The 25,835-nt window shown below is 38.9% G+C and overlaps 1 protein-coding gene across 2 annotated transcripts in view; it reads right to left on the bottom strand.

Moving 5' to 3' along the window:
* PDK3 (pyruvate dehydrogenase kinase 3) overlaps nt 1–25,835 on the bottom strand; it is an 88,088-nt gene that overhangs the window by 13,168 nt on the left and 49,085 nt on the right. The window contains exons 6-11 of one of the 2 annotated variants that reach the window (XM_027962977.3): nt 23,182–23,259; nt 14,583–14,659; nt 13,174–13,275; nt 6,917–7,027; nt 3,830–3,943; nt 1,339–1,478 (exon numbers count right to left, since the gene is read on the bottom strand). In XM_027962977.3, the coding sequence (XP_027818778.1) occupies nt 1,339–1,478; nt 3,830–3,943; nt 6,917–7,027; nt 13,174–13,275; nt 14,583–14,659; nt 23,182–23,259 (622 nt within the window). The remainder of the gene's footprint in view (nt 1–1,338; nt 1,479–3,829; nt 3,944–6,916; nt 7,028–13,173; nt 13,276–14,582; nt 14,660–23,181; nt 23,260–25,835) is intronic. The other variant, XM_027962978.3, reaches the window with a different exon arrangement.

The following is a 25,835-nucleotide window of genomic DNA, read 5'->3' as shown; positions in this document are numbered from 1 at the left end:
ATTTTTGCAGGACAACTGGTATGGTCTTTCAATAACAAAAAATTGTTCTACATTAAAATCTAGAGACCTACTCAGATGTGTTATGTGGTCCTGGAATCGATTTGCCTTTGGGACAAATCGGGAATTTTCATGATGAAAATATAATGACACAGGAAGATGGAGACAGTTAAATGAAATAAAACTAGGCTGCACGACAGTATGAAAAGCATGATCTCATTTGGGGGAAAATACATATACATATATACAAATAGCAAAACACCTGGAAGGACACAGATAAAGCTCTAAGAATGGTAATCTCTGGATTATGAGAATACAATAGCTTCTCTTTTTTTGCTTATTTATATTTTTTAACAGTGTACATATACTGCTTTTTGATTATTAAAAGATTACTTTAAATTAAACAAATAATCAGAACCCTTACTGTTGCTAGTAGAGTTGGAGCTTAAAGGTTGTCAGAAGAAAGAAAACTGGAAACCAAAGACTGGATTATTTATTGTTGTTATTACCACAAAATAGTAAAACTCGTTATTCTGTGATTGATCATCTCCTTCATTTTTTAAATTGTGGTAAACTATATGTAAAGCTTACTCTCTGGTTAAGATGGAAAAAAAGGTTTTATTAAGTGTACAGCTCAGCAGCGTTCAGTACATTCACAGTGTTGCACCACCATCCATCTCCAGAACTTTTTCATCTTTCTCCAATGAAACTCTGTCCTCATTAAACACTAAATTTGCTTTTCTCCTACTCCCCAACCATGGCAACCACCATTCTACTTTCTTCAGGGGCCTTACATAAGTTGGAGCATACAGTATCTGTCCTTCAGGGTCTGGATTATTTCACTTATCATAATGACTTCAAGGTTTATCTATACTGTAGCATGTCACAACTTTATTCTTTTTAAGGGCTGAATAATAATAATTGGTTATATGGATAAACCCACTGTTTACCTTGATTGATAACTAACTTTTTAATTTTTCTGGTTTCAATCCATCTACAGACTTTCTCTAAACATTCTGTCAATTCTATGGATGATGATAAACTGAATTACTTTTTAAATAAGATTCGTGGCAGGATACACACCCTGCTTACTGCTTTTAATACCTCCATAGGGCAAGGACTCCCAGAACATCAGGTCCTCTACTGAAATGGATACTCTGGTGACCCAGTTCTTGCTATCCTTCCTGTCTGGGGTGAAAAAATACTCCCATCTTTCTTTAGGGATCACTGCTTTTCCAGTGGCAAAACCACAAAGATGTGGCTGAAAATATCAATCATCTGGCTGGTAGACTCTGAGGAAAAATCAAATATTTTGTAATATAAAGAAAAGTAGTCAATTACTGTTTTGCCTTGTATTTGGAAGCGTCCCTGGGCTCACTGCTGGGATTGCTCCAATCGTCAGCTTCAGCTGTGCTCTTGTAATGGCGCCATGCGGACTTGTTAAAAACCGGAAGTCTCTCAAATGATTCACTTGAAAGAGCCTAAGGAGAGAAACAAAAATGTATAGTAAAGGTCTACAGTATCATCTTTCTCATGTGAAATACCAACTCAAATTTTACTATTCAAAGCATCAGAAACCTTAATGTGGAGGTATACTAAAGTTACATTTTAGCATTTTACTTAGACTGGACAGGATAAAATGAAAGCATTTTTTAAAGGAATAAAAACATTCACGCACGAAAAACCAGTAAACATGAGAACAAAAACCATTTTCGTTCAGTTAATACTGATAAAGATATCCAATCGTCTTAGACCAAACACTATTGTCCACTGGGTAAATGCTCTCCCAGAGGGCCCAGAAGAAATAAAGTTTCACAGTAGATTTATAAATATAAGCTCATAAAGTGATATCAAATAGCATATTGTTTCTATGTATTGGCATCTAAGATAAATACCCCAAATAAAGGGTTATTTTATGATATAACATATAAAACACTACATAGCTGCTAAAAGGATGAGCCAGTTCTATGTGAACTGATACGGAAGTACCTCCAAGATATACTGGAAAGTAGAACAGAGCAAAGTGCTAAAATAATCACTGGTGTGAAAACAATTAAATTCTCTCTCCATATGTTTATCAATACAGAATCAACTTCTAAGAGGATTCACATGAAACGGGTACCCATGGTCACCCCAGAAAAGAGAACCCAGTGGCTCTGGGCCAGTAATGGGAGACAGTTTTCCCTTTCACAGCTTTAAAATTTCATACAATGTGCCCCTATTACATAATCAAAAAGTACTCCAAATATTCTAGAGTTTCAGTTCAATTCAGTTGTTCAGTCATGTCCAACTCTTTGCGACCCCATGGACTGCAGCACACCAGGCCTCCCTGTCCATCACCAACTCCCGGAGCTTGCTCAAACTCATGTCCATTGAGTCCATGATGCCATCCAACCATCTCATCCTCTGTCAGCCCCTTCTCCTTCTGCCTTCAATCTTTCCCAGCATCAGTCTTTTCAAATGAGTCAGTTCTTCACATCAGGTGGCCAAAGTATTGGAGTTTCAGCTTCAGCATCAGTCCTTCCAATGATTATTCAGGACTGATCTCCTTTAGGATGGACTGGCTGGGTCTCCTTGCAGTCCAAGGGACTCTCAAGAGTCTTCTCCAACACCACAGTTCAAAAGCATCACTTCTTTGGCTCTCAGCTTTCTTTACAGTCCAACTCTCACATCCATACATGACTAATGGAAAAACAATAGCCTTGACTAGATGGACCTTTGTTGGCAAAGCAATGTCTCTGCTTTTTAATATGTTGTCTAGGTTGGTCATACCTTTCCTTCCAAGGAGTAAACATCTTTTAATTTCATGGCTGTAGTCACCATCTGCTGTGATTTTGGAGCCCCAAAAAGTAAAGTTTGACACCATTTCCACTGTTTCCCCATCTATTTCCCATGAAGTGATGGGACCAGATGCCATGATCTTCGTTTTCTGAATGTTGCACTTTAAGCCAACTCTTTCACTCTCCTCTTTCACTTTCATCAACAGGCTCTTTAGTTCTTCTTCGCTTTCTTCCATAAGGGTGGTGTCATCTGCATATCTGAGGTTATTGATATTTCTCCCGGCAATCTTGATTCCAGCTTGTGCTTCATCCAGCCCAGCATTTCTCATGATGTACTCTGCATATAAGTTAAATAAGCAGGGTGACAATATACAGCCTTGAGGTACTCCTTTCCCTATTTGGAACCAGTCTGTTGTTCCATGTCCAATTCTAACTGTCACTTCCTGACCTGCATACAGATTTCTCAAGAAATTTCTCAAGCAGAACAGGTGGTCTGGTATTCCCATCTCTTTCAGAATTTTCCACAGTTTGTTGTGATATCCTAGAGTTCAGAAGTAAATAAAAATTTGATACCACCACTGAATGAGAAAAGTTGTATCACAGAGAACTTTGTTATCTGATCAGACTTTAAGGTAAACATATTATAAGCACTGAAATCTTGCAACTTTAAGCCAGCAAGTCTCTAAAATAAAAGACTTCAGTTTATGAAAATCTGTCTTTTAAATGAGTCCTTTTAATGGATATGCAAATTTTTAAAAAATCACAACTTAGAATTAAGGTTTTTAAAAATCAGTATTTAAATTTTCATATCTCCATATTTCCTATTTTGCTCTGAGCATAAAATCAAGGGTAGGTCATAACTTGGTTTTCACATAAAAGTGAAGTAAATCCTAGTTGAATATAAGAATTCATATATATATTAAATCATATATATATGATTATTCATATATATAATATGAGATGATGATACACTGCTAATCTGCTTTAGTTATTAGAACTCACAACTTTAAAAAGTAAAGATGCTTTCCTGTAACAGAAATAAAATGCAGTACCTTTAAATAAATGACAGCATCAGTACCCACGCCTTCCATAGAATAGAGTTTTAGATCTCCTTGAAAATATCTAGCATACAGACGAGAAATTGGCAAGCCATAACCAAATCCAGCCTATTGAGAAAAGAAAATTAATACACTGAGAAAGGCACAAAATGCTAACACGTTGAGTCTGAGGACCATCTGAAAGATTAGAATCAATTCTTGATTCATATTTAAAGCAAATACATTGACCCAACCCATACTATGACACACATACATGGCAAACAATCTATTTTCATCCTCCAAAAATACTTCTCATGTGTTTGGAAAAGAATAGAAACACTCCTATTTTGACTAAGCTTTTTTTAAATATCACAAATAATGCTTTTAATTATTTAGCTTCTTATAGTACTCACATAACAGAAACTGACAAATCTATGTTGTTGTTATTTAGTCATTAAGTCACGTGTAACTCTCTTGCAATCCCATGGACTATAGTCCATCAGGCTCCTCTGTCCATGGGATTTCCCAGGTAAGAATACTGGAGTGAATGGGTTGCAAATCCTTCTCCCAGGAGACTAATGCTTTTTGAATGTTTTAAAATAATTGTTTAGCATTGTTTAAAAACAAATCCCAAATCAAGTGGGATTTGAACTGGAAACTCAACTAAACCACATCATTCCAAAGTTCTATTAACTGATTTCTCTGCTCTTTATAGTGAACATTCAATTGAGTAGCACAGGAGTTGAAACCTATCAGTACCAAGGCTAACACAAAGAAAAGAAAGTGATCTCCTAAGGGCTACTTCCTAAAGCTGTGGAACACTACAGTATTTTGACATGTGGTTGTCCATGTATTTTTAGAGACAAGAAAGCAATGCCAGTACCCTCCTGTATCTCTGTGTCATAGAACCCTGACTGTAACAGGTTGTCGGGGGGCCGGGGGGGGGGGGAAGATTTCCGATACTGACAAGAATAAGAAAAATTGAGATTGATTTCAAAAACTCTGGGTTGGAGAGGAAGAGGCTGTTCCTCAAGCTTTGGCCCCTTTGATTAAGTCCACTGACAGGTTAGTGAAAGAGGCAGTGGGCAAACACACACCAGTGGTTGGGTGGGCTTTAGGTTCGGACAGATGAAATCCACTTTTTGTGCAACTAGCAGTTTGCTCAACCTAAGACTGTTTTCTTACCCCAAAAATGTAATAAAAAGCTTACATAAGAGCTGTTGTAAGAATTAAATGATATAAGGAGTGTAAAGTCTTGGGACAGTGTCTAAGACACAGCAGAATGAAAGAAATGGAAGCTACTATGAGGGCTACCACACAGCAGTAATTTTACTAAGCTCTGCAGCTTTCAACTGCTTTCTAACAGCTTTCCTAGATTCCCTCCTTGGGGTTAGGGCCTAAACAAGGGTTGGGTGTGATAGAGTACACCATCATGGAAGGGCTGCAGGACAGGCAGAACACGGTTAGGAGCAAAGACGAGGCAGCCGAAATGGTGACTGAGGTCACCCCAGCAAAGAAATCAGCGGACTTTGGAGGAGGCTGAGGAAACCTGCCTCCTCCAGTCAAGCAAGGCCCAGAGCCAGCTCCCAGGGCTACCAGGGAACAGCGGAGAACACCTGAGCCCGATGCAGTCATGAATGTGAAGAGACGGGTGACCCCAGGGTCCCACGGAATGCAAAGGAGGGGCCTCTACCTCAGATTTGGTCAAGTTCTGGCAAGTCTTCCCAGGGTGTCAAAGGATCAATAGGAGTTGGCTGGGACAACATTTCCAAAAAAGAAATGCATGTGTCACAGCACAGGGCTGTAACACAGTAAGGTGCTTGATGATGAAATTACATTTCCTAGTAGTACATACCCACATGCCTGCTTACAGGCTGAGGAGAGCCAACTGGGAGATATGCTAGTGGAAACAGGTCACCTCATTTCCTCATCTATAACATGTGAGGTTTGATGCATACTTTTTAAAACTCTTACTTCAATTGCTCAGTTTCATTTAAAAAAAAAAATGACATCACAGCTGTCCTCAAGATGCTATTTTGAAAAAAAAAAAAAAAGATGCTATTTTGAGACCTGGAAGAGATGAGCCATATTCCTTTTAAACAACTGGTGAAGGCTCTAGATTTGCTTGTGGCATTTTGTTTTCCTTTTGACATTTGTTTAAATAGGTACCAGAAAACTAGTCAAGGTGATGGGTTTCAAAACTGATCTCTCAAATATTTTCTTGAATCCTATATAAACGACTTCCTCTCTGCTTTCAATATGCTGTGTTAACAAACTCTGTCTTGAATAAATGATGCTAAGTGTTGGATTTTATTCATACAAATAAAACATAATCTTATGTGCTTATCAGGCAGGTAAGACTTGAAAATGAAAATGTACACCCTGAACTATTTCGCAGAATGATAGCTATGTTGCTGTGTTTAATGACAAAGGGTTCAATTGTTGTTTGTCAATTAGAAACACTCAGCGGGGGAAGAAAGTGTGGCCCTACCAGGATCTAAATGCTGCCATGGTAACTAGAGGCTTTCCTCACTGCCTTAATAGAGCTGAAGATTTTTTCCACAGTGAGACAGAAAAGGCTCTGAAAATGCATACACAACCTATATGTTTCCTGCTTATGTTATTTCATGTAAAAAATGTAATGTGTTCATAATTTAACATTTAATTATATAAACAAATTTGGCAGGGGAAGTTCTAAGGCCCTGGATGATCCAAGCCATGGAGGTATGCAGCGCCCAGGGTCTGCTGCAGCCAGACACACGGTGCTGTTCCCCGTTCACCTGCTATTAAACTTCCACCCCCGCCAAGGGGAACACCAGGTGGTAAATGGTGCTCTGGCAGCCGTCTTAACCATGACGTTTTTCTCTCTATTGGGAAGGTAGGCACTCAGCTCTGAGTGTTTTTTACACACAAATTAGAGAAGAAATCTGAGGCCAAAAGAGTCATAAAGAAAGTAGCAATAGCATAAAACTCCCCCCTCCTTCAAACAAGGTGGAAAACATTCAAATTCAACAAGGCTAATGCAACACCCTAGGGAAACGGCCTGCCCTGTCCGTTCTCGTGTTAATGGTCCTTCCTCCAACTAAAGCTTGACAGGCTTACCAATGGGGCGGCTCGGGTAGGCTCCAGGCTAGGTCTCGGAGCAGTTGAATACATGTAGTTAAAAAGGCGATCTATTTTTCGGAGTGGAACCCCACCACCTAGGTCACTTATCTGTAACGTACAAAAATATTAAAAGAAGAAAAAGTCATCATCCGTATACGTAGCAGGTGGCAAGGAGTTCATTACATAAAGTATATGACAGATTACTCTAAACTGTGCAAGGGCTTCAACTCCCAAAGAAATTTAGTCCCTTTGTGAATGGTATAAAACAAGGGAGGTGGGCAACTGGGGTCAGCATCCAATAGGCTTGGATTTGAGATCTTGATCAGCTCCCTAAAAATGAGGCTCTAATGAAGTTTAAACAAGGTAACTTAAGCCAAGGATCTAATGTAGTACTTACAAATAAAAACTCCCAAACTCGTTCTACAAGGCGACCATCATCCTGATACCAAAACCACAGGCCAATATCAATGATGAACATAGATGCAAAAATTCTCAACAAAATTCTAGTAAACAGAATCCAATAACACATTAAAAGGATCATATATATGATCACATGGGCTTTATCCCAGGGATGCAAGGATTCAACATTCATGAATCAATCAATGTGATATACAATATTAATAAACTGAAATATAAAAACCATATGATCATCTCAATAAATGCAGAGAAAGTCTTTGATAAAATTCAATACTCATTTATGATAAAAACTCTCCAGAAAGGAGGCACAGATGGAACCCATCTCAACATAATGGGCTTCCATGGTAGCTCAGATGGTGAAGAATCTGCCTGTAACACAGGAGACCTGGGTTCGATCCCTGGGTTGAGAAGATCCCCTGAGGAGGTCATGGCAACCCATTCCAGTATTCTTGCCTGGAGAATCCCCATGGACAGAGGAGCCTGGCAGGCTACAGTCCATAGGGTCAGAAACAGTCAGACACGACTGGGTGACTAAGCACAGCTCAGTACATCGCAACATAATAAAGGCCATATATGACAAACCCACAACAAACATTTCTCTCAATGGTGAAAAACTGAGAGCATCTCCTCTAAGATCAGAAACAAGACAAGGGTGCCCACTCTTGCCACTATTATTCAACATAGTTTTGGAAGTCCTAGTCATGGCAATCAGAGAAGAAAAAGAAAAGGAATCCACATTGAAAAAGGAGAAGTAAAACTCTCACTCTTTGCAGATGACATGATACCATACATAGAAAACCCTAAAGATGCCACCAGAAAATTACTAGAGCTAATCAATTAATATAGCGAACTCACAGGATATAAAATATACAGAGATCATTTGCATTCCTATCAGCTAACAATGAAAAATTGGGAAGAGAAACTAAGGAAACAATTCCATTCACCACTGCAGCAAAAAGAATAAAGTACTTAGGAGTAAACCTAAAGAGATAAAAAAAACCTGTATTCAGAAAACCATAAGACACAGATAAAAGAAATCAAAGAAGACACAAACAGATGGAGAAATATACTATGTTCTTGGATTGGAAGAACCAATACTGTGAAAATGACTATACTACCCAAAGCAAACTACAGATAAGATGCAATTCCTATGAAACTACCAATGGTATTTTTCAAAGAACTAGAACAAAAATATTTCACAATTCATACAGAAACACAAAAGACCCTGAATAGCCAAAGCAATCTTGAAGAAAGAAAAATGGCGCTGGAGGAATCAACTTTCCAGACTATACCACAAAGCTAGTCATCAAGACAGTATGGTACTGGCACAAAAACAAATATAAACCAATGGAACAAGACAGTCTAGAGATAAACCCACGCACCTTATCTTTGACAAAGGAGGCAAGAATACACAATGGAGAAAAGACAGTCTCTTCAATAATTGCTGCTGGGAAAACTGGAACCCTACATGTAAAAGAATGAAACTAGAACACTTCCTAACACCATACAAAAAGTGAACTCGAAATGGATTAAAGGCTTAAATATAAGGCCAGAAACTATAAAGCTCTTAGAGGAAAATACAGGCAGTACACTTTTTGACATAAATCACAGCAGGATCCTCTTTGACCCAGATCCAAGAATAAAAATAAACAAATGGGACCTAATGAAACTTTGAACCTTTTGCCCAGCAAAGAAAACAATAAACAAGATTAAAAGACAACCCTCAGTGTGGGAGAAAATAATTTCAAACAAAACAACTGACAAAGGATTAATCTCCAAAATATATAAGCAGCTCGTATAGCTCAATATCTGAAAAATAAAGAGCTTAATCAAAAAATTGGCAGAAACAGCAAAGGAAACTACAAACAAGGTGAAAAGACAACCCTCAGAATGGGAGAAAATAATAGCAAATGAAACAACTGACAAAGAATTAATTTCCAAAATATACAAACAGCTCATACAACTCAATACCAGAAAAACAAACCACTCAATCAAAAAGTGGGGAAAAGACCTAAAAAGACATTTCTCCAAAGAAGACATACAGATGGCTAGCAAACACATGAAAAGATGCTCAACATCACTTGTTATTAGAGAAATGCAAATCAAAACTACAATGAGGTTATCATCCTACACTAGTCAGAATCAGTTCAGTTCAGTTGCTCAGTCGTGTCCGACTCTTTGCGATCCCATGAATCACAGCATGCCAGGCCTCCCTGTCCATCACCATCTCCCAGAGTTCACTCAAACTCAGGTCCATTGAGTTGGTGATAACAACCAGCCATCTCATCCTGTCGTCCCCTTTCCCTCCCGTCCCCAATCCCTCCCAGCATCAGAGTCTTTTCCCATGAGTCAACTCTTTGCATGAGGTGGCCAGTCAGAATAGCCATCATCAAAAAGTCTACAAATAATAAATGCTGGAGAGGGTGTGGAGAAAAGGGAACCCTCTTGCATTGCTGGTGGGAATGTATACTGATACAGTCACTATGGAAGACAGTATAGAGCTTCTTTAAAAAGCTAGGAATAAAGTGACAGAGGAGAGTGAAAAAGTTGGCTTAAAACTCAGCATTCAGAAAACCAAGATCATGGTGGCAAACAGATGGGGAAACAATGGAAACAGTCAGAGATTTTAATTTTGGGGACTCCAAAATCACTGCAGATGGTGACTGTAGCCATGAAATCAAAAGATGCTTGCTCCTTAGAAGAAAAGCTATGACCAACCTAGACGGCATATTAAAAAGCAAAGACGTTACTTTGCTGACAAAGGTCCATCTAGTCAAAGCTATGGTTTGTCCAGTAGGCATGTATGGACATGAGAGTTGGACTATAAAGAAAGCTGAGTGCTGAATAACTGACACTTTTGAACTACAGTGTTGGGAGAAGACTCTTGAGAGTCCCTTGGACTGCAAGGAGATCTAACCAGTCCATTCTAAAGGAAATCAGTCCTCAATATTCATGAAGGACTGATGCTGAAGCTGAAACTCCAATACTTTGGCCACCTGATGCCAAAACCTAGAGCCTATTATACAGAGTGAAGTAAGTCAGAAAAAGAAATATAAATATTGCATACTGACACATATATATGGAATCTAAAAAAATGGTACTGATGAATTTATCTTCAGGGCAGCAATGGAGAAAAAGACATAGAGAACAGACCTATGGACACGGGGGAGGGAAGGAGGGAGAGGATGAGATGTATGGAGAGAGTAACATGGAAACTTACAATACCATATGTAAAATAGATAGCCAATGGGAATTTGCTGTGTGACTCAGGGAACTCAAACAGGGGCTCTGTGACAATCTAGAAGGGTAGGATGTGGAGGCAGATGGAAGGGAACTTCAGGAGGAAGGGGACATTGGTGTACCTATGGCTGATTCTTGTTGATGTATGACAGAAAACCACAAAATTCTGTAAAGCAATTATCCTTCAATTAAAAAAAAAACAGGCAGAAGACCTAAACAGATTTCTCCAAAGAGGACATATAAACGGCCAATAGACACACGAGAAGATGCTCAATATCACTAATTATTAGAGAAATGCAAATCAAAACTACAATGAGGGAGGTGGTCCTAAGATGGCGGAGGAAACAATTAATTGAAGGAACATTTGAATGCTAAGCAAACTCCACAAAACAACTTCCGAATGCTGGCAGAGGACATTAGGCACCCAGAAAAGCAGCCCATTGTCTTTGAAAGGAAGTGAAGTGAAATCACTCAGTCATGTTCGACTCTTTGCAACTAGAACAAATAATTTTACAACTTGTATGGAAATACAAAAAGCCTCAAATATCCAAAGCAATCTTGAGAAAGAAGAATGGAACTAGAGGAATCAACCTGCCTGACTTCAGGCTCTACTACAAAGCCACAGTCATCAAGACAGTATTGCACTGGCACAAAGACAGAAATATAGATCAATGGAACAAAATAGAAAGCCCAGAGATAAATTGACGTACCTATGGATACCTTATCTTTGACAATGGAGGCAAGAATATACAATGGAGAAAAGACAATCTCTTTAACAAGTGGTGCTGGGAAAACTGGTCAACAAAGAATGAAACTAGAACACTTTTTAACACCATACACAAAAATAAACTCAAAATGGATTAAAGATCTAAATGTAAGACCAGAAACTATAAAACTCCTAGAGGAAAACATAGGCAAAACACTCTCTGACATAAATCACAGCAGGATCCTCTATGACCCACCTCCCAGAATATTGGAAATAAAAGCAAAAATAAACAAATGGGATCTAATTAAACTTAAAAGCTTTTGCACAACAAAGGAAACTGTAAGCAAGGTGAAAAGACAGCCTTCAGAATGGGAGAAAATAATAGCAAACGAAGCAACTGATAAAGAATTAATCTCAAAAATACACAAGTAACTTCTGCAGCTCAATTCCAGAAAAATAAATGACCCAATCAAAAAATGGGCCAAAGAACTAAATAGAAATTTCTCCAAAGAAGATATACAGATGTCTAACAAACACATGACAAGATGCTCAGCATCACTCATTATCAGAGAAATGCAAATCAAAACAACAATGAGGTACCACTTCATGCCAGTCAGAATGGCTGCTATCCAAAAGTCTATAAACAATAAATGCTGGAGAGGGTGCGGAGAAAAAGGAACTCTTTTACATTGTTGGTGGGAATGCAAACTAGCATAGCCACTATGGAGAACAGTGTGGAGAATCCTTAAAAAACTGAAAATAGAATTGTCATATGACCCAGCAATCCAACTGCTGGGCATACACACTGAGGAAACCAGAATTGAAAGAGACATGTGTATCCCAATGTTCATCACAGCACTGTTTCTAATAGCCAGGACATGGAAGCAACCTAGATGTCCATCGGCAGATGAATGGATAAGAAAGCTGTGGTACATATACACAATGGAGTATTACTCAGCCATTAAAAAGAATACATTTGAATCAATTCTAATGAGATGGATGAAACTGGAGCCTATTATACAGAGTGAAGTAAGCCAGAAAGAAAAACACCAATACAGTATACTAACACATATATATGGAATTTAGAAAGATGGTAATGATAACCCTGTATGCAGGAGAGCAAAAAAGACACAGATGTATAGAACAGTCTTTTGGTCTCTGTGGGAGAGGGAGAGGGTGGGACGATCTGAGAGAATAGCATTGAAACATGTATATTATCATATGTGAAACAGATCACCAGTCCAGGTTCGATGCATGAAACAGGTGCTCAGGGCTGGTGCACTGGGATGACCCAGAGGGATGGGATGGGGAGGGAGGTAGAAGGGGGGTTCAGGATGGGGAACACATGTAAACCCATGGCTGATTCATGTCAATGTATGGCAAAAACCACTACAATACTGTAAAGTAATTAGCCTCCAACTAAAATAAATCAATTAAAAAAAAAACTACAATGAGGTTATCATCTCACACCAGTCAGAATGGCCATCATCAAAAAATAAAAGCCTTATTACCCTGATGGTGAGAATGTAAATTGATATAGCCAGTATGGAGAACAGTATGAAGACTCCTTAAAAAACTAGGAAATAAAACAACCATATGAACCAGAAATCCCACTGCTGGGCATATACCCTCAGAAAACCATAACAGAAAAAGACACATGTACCCTAATGTTCATAGTGGCAATATTTACAATAGCCAGGACAGGGAAGCAACCTAGATGCCCATCGACAGATGAATGGATAAAGATGTGGTACATATATACAATGGAATATTACTCGGCCATAAAAAAGACACTCAAAGCCAGTTCTCTTTCCTTCCCTTTGATTATTCAATGTCTACACACTATGAAACTAACTGATAATTCAAGTGTATGTACAAATAAAGCAGTTACCTTAATGGATAAGTCTTCTTTACCCAGAGTAACCAGGGTTTTAACAGCTGGGTAACCCTCTTTTCTATCTTCATATAGTTCAACTGTTGCTCTCATTGAGTTCTGAAATCACAGAACCTTTTTTTTAGCATGACACCAATTCGCAAACTACTACTTTAAAGAAGCTAGCAAAACTTTACCAATACACAACAATTCTTTTGTGGGGCAAATATTAGTTGGATTTCTATGGGACTTTTTTCTCCCTCTAAAGAACTTAACATGTGTTCAGATCAAGGAAAAATTTTCTGATGCTTTGTTTTTTCATCTCATTTCAGTCTCATCCACCATACTAAATGCTTATTTTTCTTTCCTTCCTTTTCTTCTTTTTGTTTTTGCTTTAGGGTATTAAAATTATTCAACTTTTTAACCAAGAGGGATGTTTTTATCACATGTAATGAGGCTGTAAAGGCTCACTGACTCACTTTAAATTCGATTATCAGTCTGCATTTACAGAGCACTCTTCCTCTAAAGAAGGTGGAAAACCAGAGAGGATTTCGGCTTCCCACAAAAATAAATCATTTGGCTGGGGAAAAAAAAAGAAGTCAAAGAAATGTCAAGTGAAAAGAAATTCTGAAAAAGCCATAGCTTTTGAAGAACAAGTTCACAACTGAATGCCCATCTCAACCTTAAATGTCACATCAGTAACACTATAATTTGGGGAAGCAAATCAGCATAACTGATTTTTCTGGTGTTCAGTTTAGGGTTTTACACATTGGAAGAAATGGAATTTTACTAAAGTGCTTTGTGCTTGTAATACTGCTACTTACATGCCATTAGTTACCAGTTAATAAAAGCAACAGTTTAAGTCGTAGAGAGTTATTTTTCTTGGTTCTATTTTTTATGTGTGTGTGGGGGTCCTTTTTGGTCCAGCCCATCCACATCTTTCCCCTCTGCCTCTGCCAGAGCTTCTGAATTTTCTAAAATGACTCAACTGTGTAAGAGTGTTAACGTATCTTTCAGGACTGGAACAATTGCTAATGCATCAACACGGTTAACACTTAGAAGCATAAAAGAGGCATAAATGTGTTTTTATTTTGATCTGGCTACCACTAATCAAGTTTGTGCCAGGCCTAGAAACTAAAAAGCATCTCTAAGCTCATATCTAAAGAAAAAACAGTATGGATTTTACATAAAGTCACAATGGTAAAACTAAGCTTCAAAATCAATATGTACCAATATTCACGAAAACTATAGTGTACACAGCAATTTTTCATCTCTGTACAAATTATAAAACCCACAGGATATCAGAAATAGCATTTTTAAATGGTTATGCAAAACCTTTTTCTTATGCTAATCTAATGAATCCATTATGCCTGAATCAAAGTAATTTAAAACGAAGACTTCTTTCCATATTTTCAAATTCCACTTACCTTGAACAACTCAAAGAGCATGTGAAAGAGGTGTGAGGGCACATAAACTACCTGAATAGGTTTGTTTGGAGCTTTGGCTGAAAACAGAGACAAAACCGTCAATGAGTAAAGACGAAGACTAGAAGAAAGTCAAGAATGTTGTTGCATCCGTACTTCCAAGTACATAACAAAGATGCTACAAAAAGCTAATGGAGGCTTCCAACTCTAAAAGCAGGATGAAATTCCGCTCCTTCACTTACCAGCTGTATGACCTTAGGCAAATTTTTCTCTTTGGAACTTAAGTTGAGCAAAGCTGGAATATCATTACCTATGTCCTAATGTTCTGAGCATTACATAGGGCACCCCAAAATCCCCTCCATGGTGCATGCTTAGTCACTCTGTTGTGTTCGACTCATTGCAACCCCATGGGGTGTAGCCGGCCAGGTTCCTTTGTCCATGGGATTTCCCAAGCAAGAATACTGGAGTGGATTGCCATGCCCTCCTCCAGGGGATCTTCCCAACCCAAGGATTGAACCTGTGGTTCCTGTGTCTCCTGCATTGGCAGGCAGATTCTTTATCACTGAGCTGCCATGGAAGCCCTCAAGTATCTCTTGGTATTTCTCAAAATGGGGGCTACCCTCTACCACCACCAGTGACCCCGGTGGTCAACCAGGGGGAGGTGAAACCACAGAGCAAAGGGGGCACATCCTCTTGGAGAAATGGACGAAATAGGAACATTAAGTTCTGTTAAACTATGACAAACAAGGCATGCTATCAGCAGCTAGCAGACCAACCACCAGAGACCTACAGTCCTTTCTCATTGTGTCAGAGACGTTCCGAGGAAAATCTGTGAAACCCTGAACCCCAGCATAGGCTTGAGAGTAGATATTGGACAATTTAGGCTTTCCTCCTCCTCATGACCCAGAATCATTAAGAGATCGACACTGCATAAACTTTCTCAAGTAGAAATGTTATGATTTCAACTTAACTACTTCCTCTACTAAAGCAAGTAATTAACAGTAATATAAAGGAGAGTGAGCATTTGTTTGCATCTGAGCAGTTTACAAAGAGCTTGCAAATACATTACTCGACTGAACCTTCATGACAAGAGAGAAGTTGAGAAAAGCTTCCTTTATGTGAAAAGGTGAAAGTTCTCTACTTAATAAGGAAAGGGGGAAAAAGAAATCTGTGCTATAATAGTTTTGCTGTCACACCTCAAATTGCAAAAGCATCACATGGCTGTAGAGTATGTATATATTTAAGTTAAATGTACTCTGTACATCTCTAGATTTTGAGAAAAAGCAAACACATTCACATAACTTACATCGTAGTACATTGTTATAACTTTTATTATCAGTTACTGTTGTTAATCTCTTTCTGTGCCTAATTTTAAGTTAAATTTTATTATAAGTATGTATGTCTATAAAAAAACAAAGTATATAAACAGGGTTTGGTACCATCTGTGGCTTCAGGCATCCACTGAGGGTCTTGGAATGTATCCCCTATGGAAAAGGTAGGACTACTATACTGATGATTTTTTAAGTTTTTAAAAGAAGAAAAGTAAAAGTTGCTGTACCCTTTTCCCATCACTCTGCACACAGAGGCAGCTTTAATATTACGTATGCTTCAGTCTTTCAGTTCCTGTTTTTTCCATTCTATTCTGTAACCCTGATGAACTCTTAGGTACTTTGTCTACAGGCTCTTTTTAAAAAGCTGTAATTAGAAAAGATGCAACCACGCCTATGTTCACAGCAGCCAAGAAATGGAAATAACCTAAATGTCCATGAACAGATAATGAAGATGTAGTACATATATCCAATGGAATGCTATTCAGCCATAAAAAGGAAGGCAACAATGCCATTTGCCACAACATGGATGCAACTAGAGATTATCATGCTAAGTGAAGACAAATATCATGATATCACTGATTTGTGGACTCTCAAAAATGATATCAATGAACTTACTTACAAAACAGAAATAGACTCACAGATATAGAAAAGAAACTTATGATATATGCAATATGGAAAACAAAAAAGCAAATTTATGATTACCAAAGGGGAAAGTGGGCAAGGAGGGATAAGTTAGGAGTTTGGGATTAACATATACACACTACTATATATAAAACAGATGACCAACGAGTATCTACTCTACAGCACAGGGAGGTACACTCAATATTTTATAATAAGCTATAATGGAAAATAATCTGAAAAAGAATATACACACATATATAACAGAATCACTTGAAACTCACACAACATTAACTGTTTCAATAAAAATTTAAAAAATAAAATAAAGTGGGTTTCCTGTAAAACGTATATATGTTGGTAACATAACCAGGTAAATATTGCCCACTTCAGCATGGCCACAGGAACGTTCCAGAAAGATGGTTCCTTCCTTATAAGTCCAATGTGTCGAGTTATGCATCATTGGAAGGAGAATGTTCTCAGGCTTAAGATGAAATGGATTCACTTTATCCACCTCCAACAGCTCAAAATCATGATACCTTTTTAGGTTGCCAAATGTTTGGACCATGTATTTCTGACACAGTTTGATCTATTTCCTAGAGTTTCTAACTCCTCCTCCTCTTAGGTAACTGGACAAGAGATGTAATAGACACATAAGTGATGCACAGCCATCACTTCAACTGTTTTTGACTGAAGTTCTAGAATGTTGCCTGCTATTTCTTATATCTACATTATACACACCATGTGGTAAGTCACATAACCTACCTCAGAAAGCTATTCATGCAAGACACATTTCTCAGTCTTTATACCTCTGATTCACTTGATTGGAGGTTTAACCAGGTACACCATTCGGGTTTGAAATCACTTTATTTTGGCATTTAGAAAGGCAGGGGGGGTCTTCTGATCAGGACAATGCAGCTAAGTTCAATCCAAGTCAGGTTTTCATTCATGCTGCTGGTATTTTGCCCAAAGTGTGATACACCTTGGTTGTAATATTCTTGTTGAAGAATGAGGAACTAGATTATTCATTTGAGGGAGCTGGTGTTGACTTCCCCTGGCAGCTTTCCCCCTAAGTGGGAAGGCTGACTTGAAGCTCTGAGTGCCTGGTCAAGACTTTTCCACTGGCTTTAGGATGAGCAGACAGCCAGTCAGCCTCTGACTGGCAGGTCCCCCAAATGTTTGAATGGAGAGGGCTTTACTTTGGGAAAAGTTATACAAACAACCCTAGTTTTTCCCAGGTTGTTCTGGAATAAACTATTTTGTTTGCCCCAGGGAAAATGCTAGTGGCTGTCAGCAGGAGAGCAGAGCCGAGTCAAGCTGCTCCCAGTACCCATCCTTACCCCACCTTAGACCGGTTCTCCATTTATCCCATCTTCTGATGTCCCAATCCAGTCCTTGGCCCCTCCCAGCTCTGCCCCCAGCACCCCTCCAGGATCATCCGGTGCCATTTCTGCCGCAGCCTCCTCCTTTGTGGCTTCTTCTGCTCTGTCCCGTCAATCAGCTAGTGCGCTTCCGCCTGGTTACTCTCTGGCTGGAGGTGGGATCAAGGACCGACTGATGAGTCCCCCTGGGTTCTCAGCTGTTTCTGTTTATATTCCCTGTGGTCTTTTTAATGGAGCCCCAGGAACACGCTGAATGCTTGGTCCCTCTTGTACCAGAAGGCATGATTAGTTATATAGTCTTCTGAGATCAACCTCTTCAGTCCAAATCTCAGGGAAATTGAAGTACTTTTGATAGCCTTTTTTCAACCAGCATTCTATAGGAGCCATCTGAGGGCTTGCTCAATTACTTGTACTTCTCTTCAAGAACATCATAGTTTGATATCTTTCCTTCTTTTTTAAACCATGTCAAGTGTTTTGGTCCATAGCTCTTCCCTAATCCTGGGCCTAGCCAGGGGCCTGACAGAGTGGACCCTTAATAGATGTTTGCTGGCTTTCTAAAATAAGGCATAAATGGAATATGAATTTTCATCTAAGGGCACATTTCTAAAAGTCAATGGAAAAAGTGGCCCAGATTTTTCATGCTCAAGACTCAAGAAATAACGAAGTCTCTATTTGTATAGTCACTGCTCCAAACATCATTAGTTGAAAAGACATTTAATAAATGCCAACAGAACCCTATGTTGGATATAAAGAATTTAATTTTCAGATAGTTCTCCTATAAGAATGAAAAAAAAAAAAAGGAGACCAAGCAGAGAAAATGAGAAACTTGATCCATGATTGGTTGAAGTCGTGGATACAGAAGCATTGGATATAGAGGGCTGACTGTACTATGCCAATTCATGTAAAAGACTTGAGCATCCATAGATTTAGGAATTCACAGGCAGTTGTGGAGAGGTCCTAGAACCAATCCTCTGCAGACACCAAGGGAGGGGTATATATTAATAGGAATTCAATGCATTTGGGTCTCCAGCATTCCATTTCTATAATGGGCACAATACAAGGATGGGAATGGGGGGAAGGGATAGTGAGGGATGCACATGTAGACACAGCTATACTTAAAATGGATAACCAACAAGGACTTACTCTCTAGCACAGGGAACTTTGCTCAACATTATGTGGAAGCCCCGATGAGAGGGGAGTTTGGGAGAGAACAGATACATGTATATGTATGGCTGAGTCCCTTTGCTGTTTACCTAAAATTATCACAACATTGTTAACTGGCTATATACCAACATAAAATTTAAAAGTTTTAAAGAAAATAAATAAAATTATTTCTCATATCTCACTGGGTTAATGTAAGGATTAAATGAAATAACAGTGATAAACTAGTTTACCCAGAGCCTGCCACACAGTAAGCCATCAATAAATAAATGTTGGCTATTACCATTACTAAAAAATTAATTTCAACAGTGTCAACACAGCTACAGTAAGGGCTTTTTCAATTCTTGTGCAGAAGCACCTAACTAAAAATATCCACAGAAGTATCCAATATGAGGAAACTAGACAAAGATCCCAGGATAGATGCATACTTTTTCTATGAACCCTCTTGTAACAAAATACACATAGTATGAATGGAAATTTTTACTTTTCCAACAAAACCTAAAGCTATGAATCAACCTCTTGACAAGAAAGACTAATCTAGAAAAGGTGAAAAAAATGCCAGTGTGGTAACCAGAAGTCTTATCTTTCCCAAGTCAACCTTGACTTCCAGTAGCCAGCCTTTATTACATTTCTAGCACATGCTTATGCTCTATTTGAGGACTTAGAAAATTTATCCTTCCATCACCTCACAAGGAGAGCTCACAGCTGAGTGTCAGAGGTGAAGTGACTTGTCTCCTAAGTGTCAGGATACAGATTTCCACCCCCTGAGCTGGCTACAAACTTCATGTCTTTCAGCCATGCTGCTTTACCATGTGAACGCAAAAAAGGTACGTAAAAAGGTTTACTTACTTCATGTTTTGGCAGTTGCCAAAAGAGAAAGAGAACGTGGAAACGAGAAAAAGCACAGTGGGATAGCCACCTGTCTTTGGAGCAACCACATGGGTTGCTGTGGGTAACTAACCAGTAATATTTGAAACCTGATGTGAGGTAAGTAAAATTCTGTTATTTTTAATGTTTCTTGAAATGTATTACTAAAAGGAAAAAAAAGGAAGATTACTACAGCTAGGCCCCCATATATAAAATGCTAGTGATGACTGTAAATACTGATGGTATTCACACACTATGTTCTGCATAACCCTATTTACTCCCTTCTCAAGGGACTGCAATGGGCAAGAAAAAAAAATCAAATAGTCAGAAAATGAGATGAGGGGTCAATCTAACAGAACTTAACATTCTCAGGTAGCAACAAATTTTTCTTTGAGGGTAATGGCAGCCTTACTCCTCTGAAGTGCAGAGCAGAGGGCAGTGAGTGCTATCACTGACGATTGTTCAAGGGACCCGGTGGACCCAGCAGGGTTGGGAAATGGGAGCGTCCTGAAGAAGGTGCTATGCTCGTTCACACAGGCTCTGAAAATGAATCCACAGAGTCTGGATCTGATTCCTAGCTGGGAAAGAGTCTGCTACAAAAACCCAGTGTCTGCTTAAGGTATTCATGACTGACCTCTGACCTGCTGTCTCTATGATGAAGCTTGTGAGAGCTCCAATGCAGTCCTGAACTGCACTCGCAAAGAGCTTTGGCATTCAAGAAATAACAAGCAGAAATCCTAACGACACCACCCAAAGCCACAGGAAACTAGAGGCTATCTGTAACCACCAGCATTCATTTCTCTCAGTGATGGCAGAAGGGGCTTCAAAAATCACACATAAGATGGTGCCAGAAATGCTTGGAAAGCTTCTCTTATGGTGGGGTGGACTGCCCAGAGAGATGGGGAAGGAATGCGCTGACCTGGTTGGCACCAGGCATCAGCAAGACCAAGCAAGTGAGGCTGGCACTCATGCCAAAGAGCAATTAATCACTACCGGTGAGTGCAAGTTCCACGTCTGATGAACAGAAATCTGGATGGTGAGGTCAGGTTCCACCTAGCCAGTAGGGAGAAATAAAGTTGCTTCTCAGAAATACTCAAGCAAAATCTACTTGGTCCTAGAGGTGTATTTCGGTAAAACAGGGGTGCAACTCTTTTCAGAGAACCCAACAGACTTTGCAAGTAGCTTTGATTCTCTATCTCCCAGTAGAATATTGAGGCAGGGGAACTGTCATGGCAGTCTGAAGTCTTCACATTTTCAACTCATTATAAGAGAAATAGATTTTTGGAATATTTTTGAGAGGGAATGTGGTTTATCTTTAATGCACAGCCTAAGAACCCATACCCTAAGACTCAGTCACTCTGCTTCTAAGAATGTAACCAACAGAAATACTTCCATACATTCATGTTTTCCCACCCTCCAAATACACACCCCCACACACACCCCTTCATGCCCCATCATATGGAACATGGGGAAATTAGAAATCCTAGATGCCCATCCAACGGAAAAATGATTACATAAATTAAGATAACCTACACCACGGACAATCTCTAAAAGACAGAAATACATGCCAAGATCTTTAAGGTGAAGTGAAATACATAGGTTAAAGAACATGTATGGTTTTAGACTCATTTACGTAAAAAACAAAACTGTATGGGAGACAGAGTAGTGGGGACTTTTACTTCTTATTCTACATTTATGTTTGTATTTTTATGGTAAGCATGTCTCTTTCATAACTTACAATAAAAAACTACACGTAAATATAGTTTCATACAACTAATATAAATATCAGCTAAAATGCCACTATTCAGGGAGCTGCTATTTGTATTATGGTGGTAATAAATCCTTTGACATATTATCCAATGAACCTGAACAACAGAAAACTTTTATAGCCTATGTTTATAACTTTTCTCAAATATTAAATATTCTGTAAAGCATTATTCTGAATGGCTACATAGTATTCTATCTTGTGGGTATGTCGGAATTAATTTAATAACCCCTGCGGTGGAGAAGGCAATGGCACCCCACTCCAGTACTCTTGCCTGGAAAATCCCATGGATGGAGGAGCCTGGAAGGCTGCAGTCCATGGGATCGCTGAGGGTCGGACACGACTGAGCGACTTCACTTTCACTTTTCACTTTCATGCATTGGAGAAGGAAATGGCAACCCACTCCAGTGTTCTTGCCTGGAGAATCCCAGGGGTAGGGGAGCCTGGCGGGCTGCCGTCTATGGGGTCACACAGAGTTGTACACGACTGAAGTGACTTAGCACCACGGTGGAAAATTGGGTTGTTTTCTAATTTTTCTCTATAAGAAGATCACTGTGGGGTTTTCCCTGGTGGCTCAGTGGTAAAGAATCCACCTGTCAATGCAGGAGACACGAGTTCGATCCCTGGTGCAGGAAGCTCCCATATGCCACGGAGCAACTAAGCCCATGCACTGCAACTACTAAGCCTGCCCTCTAGAGTTCGAGAGCTGCAACTACCAAACCCCCCGTGCCCTAGAAGCCTGTGCTCCACAAGAGAAGCCACTGCAGTGAGAAGCCCACACATCACAACTAGAGACTAGCCTCCACTCACCACAGCTAGAGAAACCGGGCAGTAAAGAAGACCCAGTGCAACCATAAATAAACAAATAAAAAAATTTTTTTTAAACCTACTGAGATCATCATTCTTATACATAGATCTGTGCAATCTCTATGTTCTTATAATAAATTTTCTGAAGTTTATTTACTGGACCAAAGAATATAAACATTATTAATTTAATGTACTAGGCGAAGAGATAGAACACTGTTAGCCTTTTGTTAAAGAAAGGCTACACCAATTTAAACTTACACCAGAAATATGTAAGTGTTGGGGAAAGGTATTTTTCTGGGCATCAATTCAAAGCATTAAAATGTTTTAATCACTGCCATTTTTAAAGACAAAAATATCATTTGTTTTCCTTTGTTCTTTTTTGATTATTAAACACCTTCCCATTTGTTTAATGACTGTTGGTATCTGTTATTTTGAGAACTGTGTGTTTATATCTTTGTGCATCTTCTACCTTGATCACTTCTGTTCCAAAACCTGGGGGTTCTCATAGATTACTGTACAAATACTCATTGACCAAAGACACAGAAAGGGTTTTAAGAACACATAAAAGATGACAAAGCAACACAATTTGAGGATCTCAGTGAAATACAGCTCAGGTAGAGTCAGTTTTTTAGTCAGCTCATTTGTATCTAAGGTTAAAATGATTTTTCTTTTACCATTGAATTCTTCAACTTCCAGCTCTGGAGCTACCAGATAATACTGTTCACAAAGCATCTTGGCGGTTTCATACGCATCTGCAAAGAGAGAAAAAAAAAAAAAGTCTACCTGATGCACTAATACCATGGACTCAGACAGACAGGCTTAATAAAAAAGGACAATGTGTAACCCGACACATTTAGAATTAAGCAATTACCGCCTTAAAAAAATAGCCTTTTGGGGCTACAAGAAAGGAATTATAGTAACTAAATTAAAATTCCTCTTTTAGTTTTAATGACCACAAGAATATAAAAATGCTTATTAATGACAACATGCTGCTATGCTGTGCTTAGCTGTGTCCAACTCTGCAACTCCATGGACTATAGCCCATCAGGCTCCTCTGTCTATGGCAATTCTCCAGGCAAGAATACTGGAGTGGAATGCCATGCCCTCCTCCAGGGGAATCTTCCAACCCAGGGATTGAACCCAGGTCTCCCAATGACAACATAAGCCAGCTCTATACAAAACAAACTTTTAAATATTCCTGCAAGGCATTTTTCATGATAATCTATAAATTCAAGACTATATTCCTGACCAGTCTGCAACCTGAATAAACTGTACCAAAAAGATATGTGTTGCAATTTCAAAAATAGCAATGCTAAGCCTCTTAAGATCTTCCAATTCTTTGTAAGTGAAACACCAACATGTATTTTATAAATGAATGGATTTCCATGAGCCACACAATTTAAGCTACTGGAGATACTACTCTTGCTTTAAAATGTCCTTTAAATCACCTACACTTCAATAAAATTTTTAAAATGTCCTTTAGGTAGTTAAAGGTAACAGGTTGTGCTGTGCTTAGTCACTCAGTCGTGTCCAACTGTTTGTGACCCCATGGACTGTAGCCCTCCAGACTAGAATCCATAGGGATTCACCAGGCAAGAACACTGGAGTGGGTTGTCATGCCCTCCCCTCCAGGGGATCTTCCCAACCCAGGGATCAAATCCAGGTCTCTCACATTGCAGGTGGATTCTTTAACAGCTGAGCTACCAGGGAAGCCCAGGTAACAGGTTGGGGCTGCTATTTTATCAAAATCTGAGGAGCAACAGTTTGCTTTTGAAAGAAAAAAACAGATAAAGGGTTGGAAGATCAGAGCCATGAAGGTTGAAGGGAAGAGAGAAATAAGGAAGTTACAACCCAAAGATGGGAACAAATTCAGAAAGCTACAGTCAATTGTTTTATACTGCATGTGTGCCTTTTCTCTTCACCTGTAAGCAATCTGAGGTCAGGGTTTGTGCCTTACACTGGTTTTGTAACTCACATAGAACTCACTCCATGACTGTTAGATAGCCAACAAATATTCCTTGACTTGATCAACTGTGGGCTGCCCTGATAGCTCAGCTGGTAAAGAATCCGCCTGCAATGCAGGAGACCTCGGTTTGATCCCTGGGTTGGGAAGATCCCCTGGAGAAGGGGAAGGCTACCCACTCAAGTATTCTGGCCTAGAGAATTCCATGGACTGTATAGTAGATGGGGTCGTAAAGAGTTGGACATGATTAAGTGACTTTCACGTTCACTTAATCAACTGTAAGCCTTTTGATAATTTATTTTTTTAAAAAAACAGGTTTATTGAGATATAATTCTCATACAAGTTACCCACTGAAAGCGCACATACAATTCAGTGATTTTTAGTTTACCTGCCAAGTTGTGCATCCATGACCGCAATTAATTTTACACTTCCAACTCCCCCAAAGGAAACTCCACAACCATGGACAATCATTACCCCACTCCCATCCAGCCCTAGGTAATCACTAATCTACTTTTTTCTCTACAGATTTTCCTATTCTGGACATTTCATATAAATGAAATCATAGAATATATGGCCTTTTGTGACTGTTTTCTTTCACTTAGCACAAAGTTTTCAGGAGTCACCCACGTTAGAACATGCATCGGTAGTTAATTTCTTTTTATCACTGAATTAATATTGCATTGTGCAGATATATCACATTCTGTCTATTCATTTATCCACTGACAGACATTTGGATTGTTTCCACTGTTGGGGTATCACATGTGAGCATTCACACGTTCATTCACACTGCTATGAACATTCATGAGCAAGTTATTTTGGTGAAGATTTATTTTCATTTCCCTTGGGTATATACCTAGGAGAGAAAAACTGCTTGATCATCTAGCAGCTTTATATTTAAATGTCTGAAGAACAGTCAGAGTGTCTTCCAAAGTAAGGAGATTTTTTTAAAGTTCCATCTTTCTCATTTCTAAAGATCAGATATTCAAATTGCTTTAAAATGCTTCGGGGTCACATTTGCAATGTCCTCCACTGGCTATCAGCTCTTTGGAGACAGGTTCACATTTCTTTTCAACTCTTCACATCAGTACTGTGCATAAAGGAGCCACATTCAAGATTCAAGAAGGAAGAGGAAAAAATGGAAGGAAGGAAGGGGGGAAAATAAGCCTGACAGAAATTAAGTATATAAAAAATTGACAATGTCAACCTAAAATAATACAAAAGATAAAATTAGGGTATGTTCAGATTGTAAGTTTTGGTTCATTTACCTCGTATCACTACTAAATTTCAATTTTGCCTAATATTTGACTTTAGAGTAAAAATTCTTACTTTATTAAACTTTTAGAATTAAACCACTATAAAGAACCA

The sequence above is a fragment of the Ovis aries genome, chromosome X (genome assembly GCF_016772045.2).
Source record: "Ovis aries strain OAR_USU_Benz2616 breed Rambouillet chromosome X, ARS-UI_Ramb_v3.0, whole genome shotgun sequence".
Lineage (NCBI taxonomy): Eukaryota > Metazoa > Chordata > Mammalia > Artiodactyla > Bovidae > Ovis > Ovis aries.
Note: the sequence above shows the minus strand (reverse complement) of the source record. Positions and strands in the feature narration are given on the sequence as shown.